Genomic DNA, 11,729 nt, shown 5'->3' with positions numbered 1-11,729 from the left:
CCCCCACCCCAGCAAAACCCGTATAGTAGTTGCTTTGTCTTCGGAGTCATAACTCTATTATAGCATTCCTGGGATCATACCTATTTATGTGTTCCCACAAGTATGCTAGGAAGGCAGGAGTCGTGTTCATTCATGTCTGTGTCCCCATCGCCCTAGCAAAGAGACTGGAACAAAATAGGCATGGATAGGTGGAAGAATGTTAGCTGCTATGAGTGGATGGAGGAGATGAGTAGTCGGAGAAAGTAGGCAAAGTAATCCTGCAAAGATCAAAGACAGACGCCAGGGGGAGCTGACACACCACAATAAAGTGGGAGGGCCGGCCAGGAAAGCGGCAAGCACTGGAGTAAGCGGTGCGCACCAAAAGCACGCATCCCCCAACTGGAACCGCTCAGCCACGTGTGCATCCCCTCACCCTCCGCCCAGACCGAGCTGGAGTTCATTCTACAACCCCCACCGCCTCCACCAGCCCCACCAACCCCCGTGGTCTCCACCGCCGCTGAGAAAGCAAACAAAGAGGAGGAGACTCCTGCAGGGTTCTGGATGCAGGGAGCCAATCAGAGGGCTCTATTCTCCCGGAAGGCGGGCGCCTTCGTTTAAGGGAGCCCAATCAGTTCCTAAGGGAGGGTAAGGATGGGGGAGAATGGGCGGGAAGAGCAGGGAGTTGGGAGGGTTCCCCCGAGAGGGGTGGGACGAGGGCGGGGCGGAGCCAATCAGTGTGAGTGTCTCAGAGGAGAGGGCGGGCTGCGTGGCAGCGCGCGCGATCCAGGCTGACGCATCTGGCCCCGGTCCCCCAGGATCCGGGGGCGGGAGGGGGGGCGGGGTAAGGGGAGCTCAGAGGGGAGGGGGAAGCAGAGAAAGAGTCTGGGGCGCGCGTGCGCAGCGGCGTGGGGAGGAGCAGGGAGGAGCAGGGACCTGGCAGCGGACTGGGAGGCTGCGAGCGAGCCGTGAACCGGGCGGGCGGCGGGTGCGCGCACCATGGGGGAGAAACCCGGTACTAGGTAAGGGAGGTGGGGCCACTCGGCGGGACGTGGGCGGCGGCTCCGGGCGGGTGCTGGGACGCTCTACAGACAGGGACCCTGGGGAGAGAATCGGGAGCCTGGGGGGTAGCCATCTGGGGCCGCACGCCTAGGTCCTCGGGGGTAGTGAGGGGGGACACGCATGCCAGAGTCCCTGCAGAAAGCAAGTGCTGAAGGGAGTCAGGAAACTGGCGCCTGGGTTCAGGCAGGGATGTGGGGACCGGCGACTCGGTTCTCCCTTGCAGGCTGCGATGCCCGGGCGGAGGAAGGAAGAGCAGGTGGCCGGTCCCGAGGGGTCGGATATGGGCAGGCTGGATGCCGGAAGGGGGATCCCCGTAGACTCTTGCTTAGCCACTAGAAAGCCTCGATTCAGTACCCCACAGGCAGTGGGGCTGCCCCCACCTGTCCCGAGGGCCGGGTAGCTCAGCTTCCAAACTTCTGCCTTCCCCAGGGTTGCTAGGAGCAACAGCCTCATTTTAAGAGAGCTGAGTACTTGGCGATCGTCCCCAAGTCTGGGCCTTACCCCTCTTCCCGCGGGTGAGGGGAGGAGGTACCTGCTCTGGGCACCCCATCCACTCCCCGGATGTTTTATGTGCAATCGAGGCTCCTTCCTTCCACTGGCACCCCGAGTTCTGGTTTTTGGTCTCTAGCACAATCCACTTCCTGTTGTGACCCAACACCCCCAAGGGGGCAGTGGGTGAAAGCCTGAGTCCCTGGGGAGCAGCCACAAGAGGAAAAGAGTGGGGCTGTAGAGCTCTATCCAGAGGGGATCAGGAAGAGGGGCCTGGTCCTGAGCTGTCCCTTGTTCTGCAAAACATTACCATATCGGCCCCACCACCCCCCACCTAGAGAGTAGGAGACCCCAGGTTTCTGAGCGCCAAGTCGAATCAGCATTGGAGAGAGACAATCCGAGAAAGGATTGGTGCCCTGGATTTGGGGTTAAACAAACCAGAGAAAGGGGAAGTCAGTGAGGAAGGCGGCCCCCGATTTCCGTGACGTGGTTCGGGGAGAGAGAAGGATGGACCAGAGGGGGATTGCTGACTTGGCATCATTCCTCCCATCAAATTCTGGGCCACAGGAAATGTGGATAATAGCAGGAAGTGTGAGGGGGCATCTGCTTGTGTGCCCCCGCCCTCTGGTCACCCCCACACTCCGCCTCCTTGGCCAGCTTCAGTAGACACGTGCAGCTCCTCCCTGGCCTGGCAGGAGGCTGGCTGGGTTGGGATCCAGAAGGCAGGTGCCCCGCAGCTGCTCCAGGGCAATTACCACGAACTGACGCTCCACTTGGCCAAGGGACTGTGGATGTCACGGTCCTCTGCCAGGGTCCGAATAGGAAGAAACACTGGGACAAAGGAAAACCAGAAGCAAAGGCGGGGAAGAGCTGGACGATGCCATAGCAATCAGACCAAGTGGGGACAAGAGGAGGGGCGCTCGTTCCAGCTGGCCGTCCTATCAGTGTTGACTCTCCTTTATTGGATGGGGATACCCGGGGGACCTCCATCACCTCTGCCTTAGGGCCTTTGCATAGCTTGGCCTTCTGGGAAGAAGGGGCAAGTAAAGCGGTTACAGCAGAAATGGGTGGTGGGGCTGGAGGGAGGAGAGGCCAGCTGGCGGGATTTCAGCTTCTCAGAGGTCCCCGCGGAGGCAGAGTGGTTTGGGGGGATGCAGCAAAGAACAAGCCCACAGGTGGCCGGAGCATTGGCGTTGCCAGCTACTTCCCCACTCTTGCAGCAGTGGGTGGAGTCCAGGCCTGGATGGTTTTAGCAGTTAGTGAATCCCTCTCAACCCAACACGCTTAATGCCAGTTACAGAGGCCGGGGAGGGTAATAGTTCAGCGACTAAGAGCATGGACTCGGAGCCAGACTGCCTGTTTGTCTACCATTTACACCGTGACCTCAGGCAAAATACTTGACCACTCCTGTGCCTCAGTTTCCTCACCTATAAAATAGGAATATTGGGATCTCCATCGTTGGGTTAGTAAGAGTATCAAATGAGATAACACACATGAAACTATTTAAATAGTGATGGGTGTACAGTATTCATCCAGGAAATGTTAGCAGCAGCAGCAGCATTTTCGTATGCCTGGCATTGTGTTGGGGATACCTAAATGAAGAAGGCCTCTGATGCTCACAGTCTATCTAGTGCAGCAGACAGTACACAGCTAACTGCCCTTGCATAGGATCATGCCGCAAATAAAACATAAACAAGGTATGACATGAACCCCAAAAAAAGGAGTGACCGGCGTCTGGGCTTGATCCCCTTTTTAAAGGAGGTGATACCTGAGCTGGACCTTGAAAGACAAACAGGCTTTTAAGCTGCTGAGATTAGAGATGGGGAGAATTAGAGGTTAATGGAGTAGGTCACACTTAGGTAGGGCCGAGAGTAGAAACCATTTTAAGGCAAAGGCCAAAGCCATTCCTCTTTCAAGTACTCCAGCTGTCTTTGAAGCTGGAGACCGGAGAAGATGGAAAGAGGGTTAGGTCTCTCGCAGACATTACTGCAACCTGCCCATTCAGGTCCCCCTGGGAGGTCCTCTGGGAAGAGCCGGGGTGGTTCCTGTGGCAACCAGTGGCTATTGCCGTGGAGGAGGGGAACTAGGGAACAAGTGCGGGAGGAGGGGGGTTGCCATGACAACCAGCTTTGAGGGGCTGCCAAGATGGGAATGTTAAGGACCTCTGGTTACCTTTCTGGGAAAGAGTGGGAGGGGGGAGGGCTGGACAAAGCCGCTAGGCAGGACTCCTGGGCGAGCTCTGCTGCTCAGGATGGGGAGGGATAAGGTCCTGGCACCCGGGTCCCTGCTGAGTCTGAGGGAGGCAGTGGGGTCTCCCTTTCTGTTTTGTTAGGGTCTTCAAGAAGTCGAGCCCTAACTGCAAGGTGAGTCTCCCACAGTGCTTCTCTTCCTGACCCTCCCTGGGCCCTTAACAAGGCCCAGCCTGCCCCTAGATGATCCCCAACCCCTATCTGCCCACTTCCTGTGACAGCTAAAAGCCAACTTCCTTCCCTCCAGAAGCCCCTTGCCACAAAGGCTGCTCCGCCTGAGCCAGCCACAAGGCTGGGTGGGGACAGGCCTCGGTCCCTCAGCAAGACCAAGGGGGAGGAGCCAGAAACCCAAGCCTGCAGCTCTCAGGCCATGGCCTACTTACCCCCAGCCCCTCTCTGGCTGTGACCCACAAACCCACACACGCGTGTGCACACACACACATCCTGATGGCTGTGCAGAGGTGCGAAAAGATATTAGGGAGGAGCTAAAAAGCCTCAAAGTGGGGTGGTCTTCGAGGCCCCACCACCTCCCCTTCCAGCTTACTGGGGGGAACCAGGGCTCCTGGACACCCCAGCCTGGGAAAACCAGGGGCAGGACAGCCCATGTGAGGCTCTGAGGCCCTACCACCCTCCTACCCAGTCTTCCCTGTGACCCCTCTCCACCCTCAGCTCACTGTGTACTTGGGCAAGCGGGACTTTGTAGATCACCTGGACAAAGTGGACCCTGTAGGTAAGTGTGCCCGCAAAGGGGCGTCTTGTCCCCCGAGAGGAGAAGGTCCTGGGCCCAGGAACAGAGGACAGGTCCTGCCGGGAAATCAGCTCACACGTCCCTTTCCTAGATGGCGTGGTGCTTGTGGACCCTGACTACTTGAAGGACCGCAAAGGTACTGGCCCCCAACTCTAGGGGCTCAAGGGGAGGTGGGAGAGAATGTGAAGTGGGCTGGCATTGAGGGGGCCCCGGAGAGGTGGGGGGGCTGAGGCACAGGCCAGGTGTAGGATTCAGGCAAGTCTTATGCCGCCGAGAAGCAGCTGCTGCGGCTAGGTCCTGGGAGGACTGGCGAAGGGGAGCTCCTGACCTCCACCTTGCCCTCCCTTGCCAGTGTTTGTGACCCTCACCTGCGCCTTCCGCTATGGCCGTGAAGACCTGGATGTGCTGGGCTTGTCCTTCCGCAAAGACCTGTTCATCGCCACCTACCAGGCCTTCCCCCCAACGTCCAACCCGCCCCGGCCCCCCACGCGCCTGCAGGACCGGCTGCTGAGGAAGCTGGGCCAGCATGCCCACCCCTTCTTTTTCACAGTGAGGATGCCCCCCACCTTTTGCAGGGCAAGGGGTCTGGGACTGTGTTTGGGGTGTGAAGCACCAGTTACGGGCAGATCTGGAAGAAACAGGAAGGAGGGACCCTAGACCCACCGCCCTTCAGGGCCCTTTCCTCTCTGCCTCTTCCTGGGGCCTCTCCTTTTTCCTTCTCATCCCCAGGACTTCTTCTCCAGCCTCTTAAGTGGAGATTGGGAGGAAGACTTGGGGGCTTCCAGAGGAACTGAAGTGTCCCCTTCCCTCTGCCACAGATACCCCAGAATCTGCCCTGCTCCGTCACCCTGCAGCCGGGCCCAGAGGACACCGGGAAGGTACGGGAGAAGTGGTTCTGAGGCTGGTGGGGCAGAGTAGGGTCCAGCAGGCACATGAGATGGCGGTGGGCTATCGAGAAGCCAGGATGGGATGACGGGTAGAGTATTGTTCCCAGTGGACGTGGCTGTGTTTGGGATGGTCACTGCTCAAGTGTGACCCTGCTTCTTGCTCTTGACCTGCATGTACCTGGGTATACGGGCTCACCTTGCACAGCCAGGGTGAAGCCTCTGCCGGGGGCCAGGCCTTGAGCAGGCAGAGGATGAGGGAGGGCCAGGCCCTATGCTCCTCAGACCAGGATGGGGCAAGAGTTCCTGCCCAAGACTGAGGGAGGGGGGAAGGAAGGAAGCGGTGGTGGTGGTGACGGCAGGGGCCTTGTGCAAGACCTGACTGTTTCTCCCCCTCTAGGCCTGCGGCGTAGACTTTGAGATCCGAGCCTTCTGTGCCAAATCACTAGAAGAGAAAAGCCATAAAAGGTGAGGGAAGCCACCTCCCCTGTGGTTTGCCCATTCCACCCCGGCTCCCAGGAGCCCCAGCCCCTGTGGGAGGTGGGAGTGGCTGTTTGGGTGTCTAAGGGATAAACCCTCACCCCCAGGAACTCTGTGCGGCTGGTGATCCGAAAGGTGCAGTTTGCCCCAGAGAAACCCGGCCCCCAGCCTTCAGCTGAAACCACACGCCACTTCCTCATGTCTGACCGGTCCCTGCACCTTGAGGCTTCCCTGGACAAGGAGGTGGGGTGTGAGAGAGTGATGCAGGCGCCACAGTGCAGGCCAGACCCTGGGGGAGGGGTGAAGCCACGTGCCAAGGTGGCGTTTTCAGAGGCGGCTGCCTGAGCTAACTGTGGAGAGTTGCTGTGGGCTCGGGTTTAGAGGGAAGAGGCCAATCGCTTCTTGGCCTTTTGGCTAAGATCAAGTGTAGAGGGAAGAGGCCAAGCAATGTGTTTGTGTCTGGGCACACTGATAATGGGACCAGTGAAAACAACCAACTAATTTGACCTCCCTCCTCCCCTCAAAAGCTGTACTACCACGGGGAGCCCCTCAGTGTCAACGTTCACGTCACCAACAATTCCACCAAGACTATCAAGAAGATCAAAGTCTCTGGTAGGAGGTGGGGGTTGGAATGTGGTCTTGGGGGAGGGAGTTGCACACATGATCTGGCATCATCTCAGCTCAAGGGCCCTTTCCTCTCCGCCTCCTCCTGGGGCCTCTCCCCAGCAGGGCTCAAAGAGTTTAGGCTATGCCCGGCCAGCATCAACCTGTGAACCAGGAGTTCAGGGTTTGAATCCCAGTCTAGGCACATGCCTGGGTTATGGATAGGGGATGTGCAGGAGGCAGCCAATCAATGATTCTCTTTCATCATTGATGTTTCTATCTCCCCCTTCCTTTCTGAAATCAACAAAAATATATTTTTTTAAAAAGAATTTAGGCTGTCCCAGAGTGAGATACAGATCAGGTGTTCACTACTACAGGGAGGACCAGGGGGTGGGGTGGGAGTGGTGTGGGCCGGGGCCCTTGCCTTGTGGTCTGGAGCGGGGCGCCAGTCTTGGCTCCATGCAGAGCTGCTTGACCCTGCCCGCCCCACAGTGAGACAGTACGCTGACATCTGCCTCTTCAGCACTGCCCAGTACAAGTGTCCCGTGGCTCAGATCGAACAAGAGTGAGTATCAGAACAGCCCTGGGTCCCAACCTCAAGGGAGAAGAGTAGACCCGGGAGAATGTGAGGTGGGGGTGGAATTCTTCCCGAACAATCTCCACTTTCAAGGCCATCCTCTCCCGTCAGGTGGCTCTGAGCTGTTAATTTTCTTGAACAGCTTGAGCCAAAACCTACTCCTTTGTGACTTGTGCCCAGAGAGAGAAGGGGCTAGCGATGGGGGTAGGAGTTGCCCCTCGCCCAACCCGGCCGATCCAGTTGTCTTGTTCTCTTGTCCAGTGACCAGGTATCTCCCAGTTCCACGTTCTGCAAGGTGTACACCGTAACCCCGCTGCTCAGCGACAACCGGGAGAAGCGTGGCCTTGCCCTGGATGGGAAGCTCAAGCACGAGGACACCAACCTGGCTTCCAGCACCATGTGAGGGGGGGGCTGCGTGTGCGGGGGAGGGTTCGCTTGCAGCCCAGGAGACAGGCATTCCTTCCGTACCAGCCGTGTGCCAGGTTCTGTCCGAGGTGCCAGGCTCTATCAGTGAATAAGAGACAAAAGGCCTCTTACATTCTAGGGGAGGGAGGACAGACAGAGCAGATAGATAGCATGTTTAGTGGCCAGTGTTCAGGAGAAAAGCAAGCAGGGAGAGTAGAGAGAGGGGCGGGGTGTGTTAACTCTGAATAGGGTGGTAGGGAAGTCATAGTCCCCGGGTGAATTCTGAGGAAGAGCCCAAAGGAAGTAGGCGGCATGGACAGGCAGGGGGAGTGTTCCAGGCAGGAGCGGCAAACACAGACCCAGAGGTGCGCCGGGCCGGTGTCTGAGGAAATCCGCCGCTGGCCTCTGTGTGCCATTCATTGTGCCTTTAGGCAGGAGCAGCCCTGGAGTAAGGGCTGAGCTTCACTCCTGGTGCCTTTGTGCGGGAACACACGGGCACGACCACAGAGAGTAGCAGCTGGGGTTGGAGGGCTAATGGAGAGCGAGACAGCGCAGGGCTGTTAGGTGACAAGGATTCTAGCTTTTACTGGGGGAGAGATGAGGAGCCGGGGAGGGTTCCGCGCAGAGGAACGGCGTGCAGGCCTTACTGTGACAGCACAGCCTGTGCTGCTGGAGCCTCGCGGCTGGTGTGAGTTTGTGGTCCCGCTCAGGGCCCGATGGGGGCCCTAAGGGGGGGCTAAGGTGCAGGGCCATGGGCCGTGATCCAGCTCCTCCCCCCAATTGCAGCGTGAAAGAGGGTGCCAACAAGGAGGTGCTGGGGATCCTGGTGTCGTACAGGGTCAAGGTGAAGCTGGTGGTGGCCCGCGGTGGGTGAGTGTGTTGGGCAGCCTGGGGTGGGGCGTGCAGTGGTTTGCTCCAGCTCTGCGTTGTCCTCATCCCTTCATGCTGCCTCTCTCCCTCCCCAGCGATGTCTCAGTGGAGCTGCCTTTTGTTCTTATGCACCCCAAGCCCCATGACCACGTCACCCCCCCCAGACCCCAGTCAGGTAAGCATGTCACCCCACGCCCCAAAGGGAGGACCCGAAGCCAGGCCAGTGGAGAAAGCTGGTCCCACCCACCCACCCATCCACTTTCCTCCTCCCCTCAGCTACTCCTGAAACAGACGCCCCTGTGGACACCAACCTCATTGAATTTGATACCAAGTAAGACCCTCATCCCCTCCCTCCCTACCTTTGACTCTTGCACCAGGATTCCCATAACGTTCAAATCTACCTTCTACCCCTCCCCCGCCATTTTTTCCTCTTTGTGGGGAGGGATGGTTGAGTCATCAAATCCACTGCCCCTCCTTTGTCCCTTCCTGCAAATATCTCCAGTCCCATTGCCGCTCTAACACCCCGGCCTGTGGGCGGAGAGTGGGAAGTTGAGAAGAGGGTCTGAAGCCCTCGCCTCAACCCCTACTTTCCACCACCAAGCTATGCCACCGATGATGACATCGTATTTGAGGACTTTGCGCGGCTTCGGCTGAAAGGGATGAAGGATGAGGACTACGAAGACCAGTTCTGCTAGGAAGGGGGGCTGGAAGAAGGGAGTGGATGGTGCTGGGAGAGGTAGGGGCAGGACCAAGACCCCCACTGTCATTGGGGTGGGTCCCAGCCCCTTGTCCCTTCCCCTCCTTCCAGCAGCTTCCTCAACCAACCCCTTCCCTCCCCTCTCCCTCTCCTATCCCGGCCCCTCCCCCTTACGCACTGGACCCATCTCCTGTTGAACATGGGCATTAATTTTTTGACTACAGCTGTACTGCCCCAACCCCCGCCCCCCAGTGGGTGGCAAGGGATGCTGAAAATTTTTGGAGGGGGATGCTGAAAAGAGGAGTGATAGTAGGAAAAAGGGGGAGACAGAACTGCACACTCAACCTCACTCCCTCTTGTCACTATCTGCCTCCCATTCCTTCAAGCTGAGACCCTTTGCAGGGGCAAAGCCACTTCTTTGTTTCTGAGCATAAAGAATAAACCTTTTAATAGGCATGCGAGTATGTGTTTTCTATGTAGCGTTGGAGGAATGTGCTCATCCATGAGTCTGTTAGCTCGTGGGTGAGGACCTCATCTCTCCCCTGTACCCACATGGCACCTGGCCCGCAGGCTGTCAAGTAATGTTTATTGAGTGACTGGGCTGTAGCTGTGTTCCAAGGTAAACATCGAAACTTAATTTGGGCAGTCCAAATTCAAGGGCACAGTTTGGAAAAAGCCACAAAGTTTAGACTCTTCCTTGTTGCGGCCCACACACGTGACCGCACGGTGACCTGTTCTGACCTAGTGTATTCGTTGCCACTGCTCCTTAGGTTACTCAAGCAGTCCTTCCTGGGGCTCAGCGGCAGCCTCGCCAGACAGAAGTCACACTCTCCGTGGAGCCTGGTACTTACATTCGGACATGGAAGCCAAGGCTTTAGGCGGCCAGAGAGTCGTGCTGCCGTGGGCAAGTCCGAGCAGCAACATCCAACTCTGATGTTCATCAGAGACTCCCTGAGGCTTGGCCAAAACCCGAGGCTGGGCTGGAGAGAGGAACACTCCACTGACATTCCTCACCTCCACCACCCACTGCCACTCCTGTGGCACAGGCTTTCTCTCCTTTTCCTCTTTAAGGCTCATTCATCCCATGAACAATCTTGATTTTAAGTCCCAATTATGTGCCAGGCATAGCATAGGGCAGTGATGGCGAACCTATGACACGCGTGTCAGCACTGACATGCGCAGCCATTTCTGATGACACGCGGCCGCTGAGGCGGCCGCATGCCGAGGATGAAACATTTGCAAAATAATGTTTTTTTCCTCAAAGTGACACACTACCCGAGTTATGCTCAGTTTTTTGGTGAAGTTTGACACACCAAGCTCAAAAGGTTGCCCATCACTGGCATAGGGACATAGCAGTGACCTAACCCAGTGGTCGGCAAACTCATTAGTCAACAGAGCCAAATATCAACAGGACAACGATTGACATTTCTTTTGAGAGCCAAATTTTTTAAACTTAAACTTCTTCTAAGGCCACTTCTTCAAAATAGACTCGCCCAGGCCGTGGTATTTTGTGGAAGAGCCACACTCAAGGGGCCAAAGAGCCGCATGTGGCTCGCGAGCCGCAGTTTGCCGACCACGGACCTAACTAAACATTAAAGCATTCCCTAATTATTTAATCACAATATCTGTGCTCCAAAGGAGAAGCACAGCAGCTATAAGAACACGTGAATAAGAGGGAGCTCTGAGCTAGACTGGGGTTTGGGGAAGTTTCCTGGAGGAAGTGACCTTTGAGCAGAAAACTGAACCATCAGGGGGAGGTCCACATTCCAGGCAGTGGCAACAGGAGTGAAGGCAGAAAGGAACCGCTTATTCAGGGACTGAAAGGCCAGAGGGACAACGACAAAGAGCCACGAGCAAAGTAGCTCCAGATGCGGCTGGTAAGGCAGATAGGACAGCCCATACAAGCCTATGACAGCTCATAACATCTAATTAAGTCATTACCCACTGGCTTCAAGCGCTGCCAAAATGCCAATGACCTTGCTTACCTCTCCACAGTAGCACACCCTGCACACCCTGGTCTTAGTCACATCCCTGACTCCCATGAACCTGCTCTTTGACCTCTGAGCTCTTGGCCCATGGATCTCAAACTTCGGGTGAATCAGAATCCTCTGGAATGCAAAAGGAAAACAAGAGTCCTAGGCTCTCCCTTCCCAGATTCCATTCAGTAGTCCCAGGAAGAATCCAAGAAATCGGGATTTTGAATTAGCACACGTTTTGAGAAACAATGCCTTTTTTCTTTTAGCTTTGTATGTTTTTAAGAAGATAAAAACGTGGGTGGTTTTTTTAAAAATTTCAAACAGTAAACAGTGAAAAGAAGGCATCCTCCTGCCTCTGATTCCAGCCCCCCATTTCTCATTCCCAGAGGTAACCACTATCCCAGTTCTTTGATTACTCTTCCAAAGTTATTATTCAAACTCAGTCATATATACATGACTATATATTTCCCCCTTATTTTTAAATATATTTTATTGATATTTTACAGAGAGGAAGGGAGAGGGAGAGAGGGTTAGAAACATTGATGAGAGAGAAACATCAGCTGCCTCCTGCACACCCTCTACTGGGGATGTGCCCGCAACCAAGGTATGTGCCCTTGACCAGAATCGAACCTGGGACCCTTGAGTCCGCAGGCCGACGCTCTATCCACTGAGCCAAGCCAGTTAGGGCTCCTCATTTTAAATACAGGTAGTAG

The 11,729-nt window shown here is 56.2% G+C and overlaps 1 protein-coding gene across 1 annotated transcript; it reads left to right on the top strand.

Annotated features, from left to right (window-relative positions):
- The first annotated feature begins 884 nt into the window (after positions 1–884).
- ARRB2 (arrestin beta 2) lies at positions 885–9,500 on the top strand. The gene is made up of 15 exons (XM_079799280.1): positions 885–998; positions 3,860–3,890; positions 4,446–4,506; positions 4,616–4,660; positions 4,877–5,073; positions 5,343–5,402; positions 5,809–5,876; positions 5,996–6,131; positions 6,416–6,500; positions 6,984–7,056; positions 7,330–7,467; positions 8,260–8,343; positions 8,439–8,518; positions 8,620–8,674; positions 8,945–9,500. The coding sequence occupies exons 1-15, from the start codon at positions 976–978 to the stop codon at positions 9,036–9,038; spliced, it is 1,230 nt and encodes a 409-aa protein (XP_079655406.1). The 5' UTR covers positions 885–975; the 3' UTR covers positions 9,039–9,500.
- The last annotated feature ends 2,229 nt before the right edge of the window (positions 9,501–11,729 follow it).

The sequence above is a fragment of the Cnephaeus nilssonii genome, assembly GCF_951640355.1.
Source record: "Cnephaeus nilssonii genome assembly, chromosome: 19".
Lineage (NCBI taxonomy): Eukaryota > Metazoa > Chordata > Mammalia > Chiroptera > Vespertilionidae > Cnephaeus > Cnephaeus nilssonii.
Note: the sequence above shows the minus strand (reverse complement) of the source record. Positions and strands in the feature narration are given on the sequence as shown.

Bases quoted from the DNA above. Each gene is read 5' to 3' on its own strand.
- ARRB2 (XM_079799280.1), top strand. From the start codon at position 976: ATGGGGGAGAAACCCGGTACTAG. The intron at 999-3,859 runs GTAAGGGAGGTG...CTGTTTTGTTAG, and splicing joins GGGGAGAAACCCGGTACTAG to GGTCTTCAAGAAGTCGAGCC. The intron at 8,675-8,944 runs GTAAGACCCTCA...TCCACCACCAAG, and splicing joins CTCATTGAATTTGATACCAA to CTATGCCACCGATGATGACA.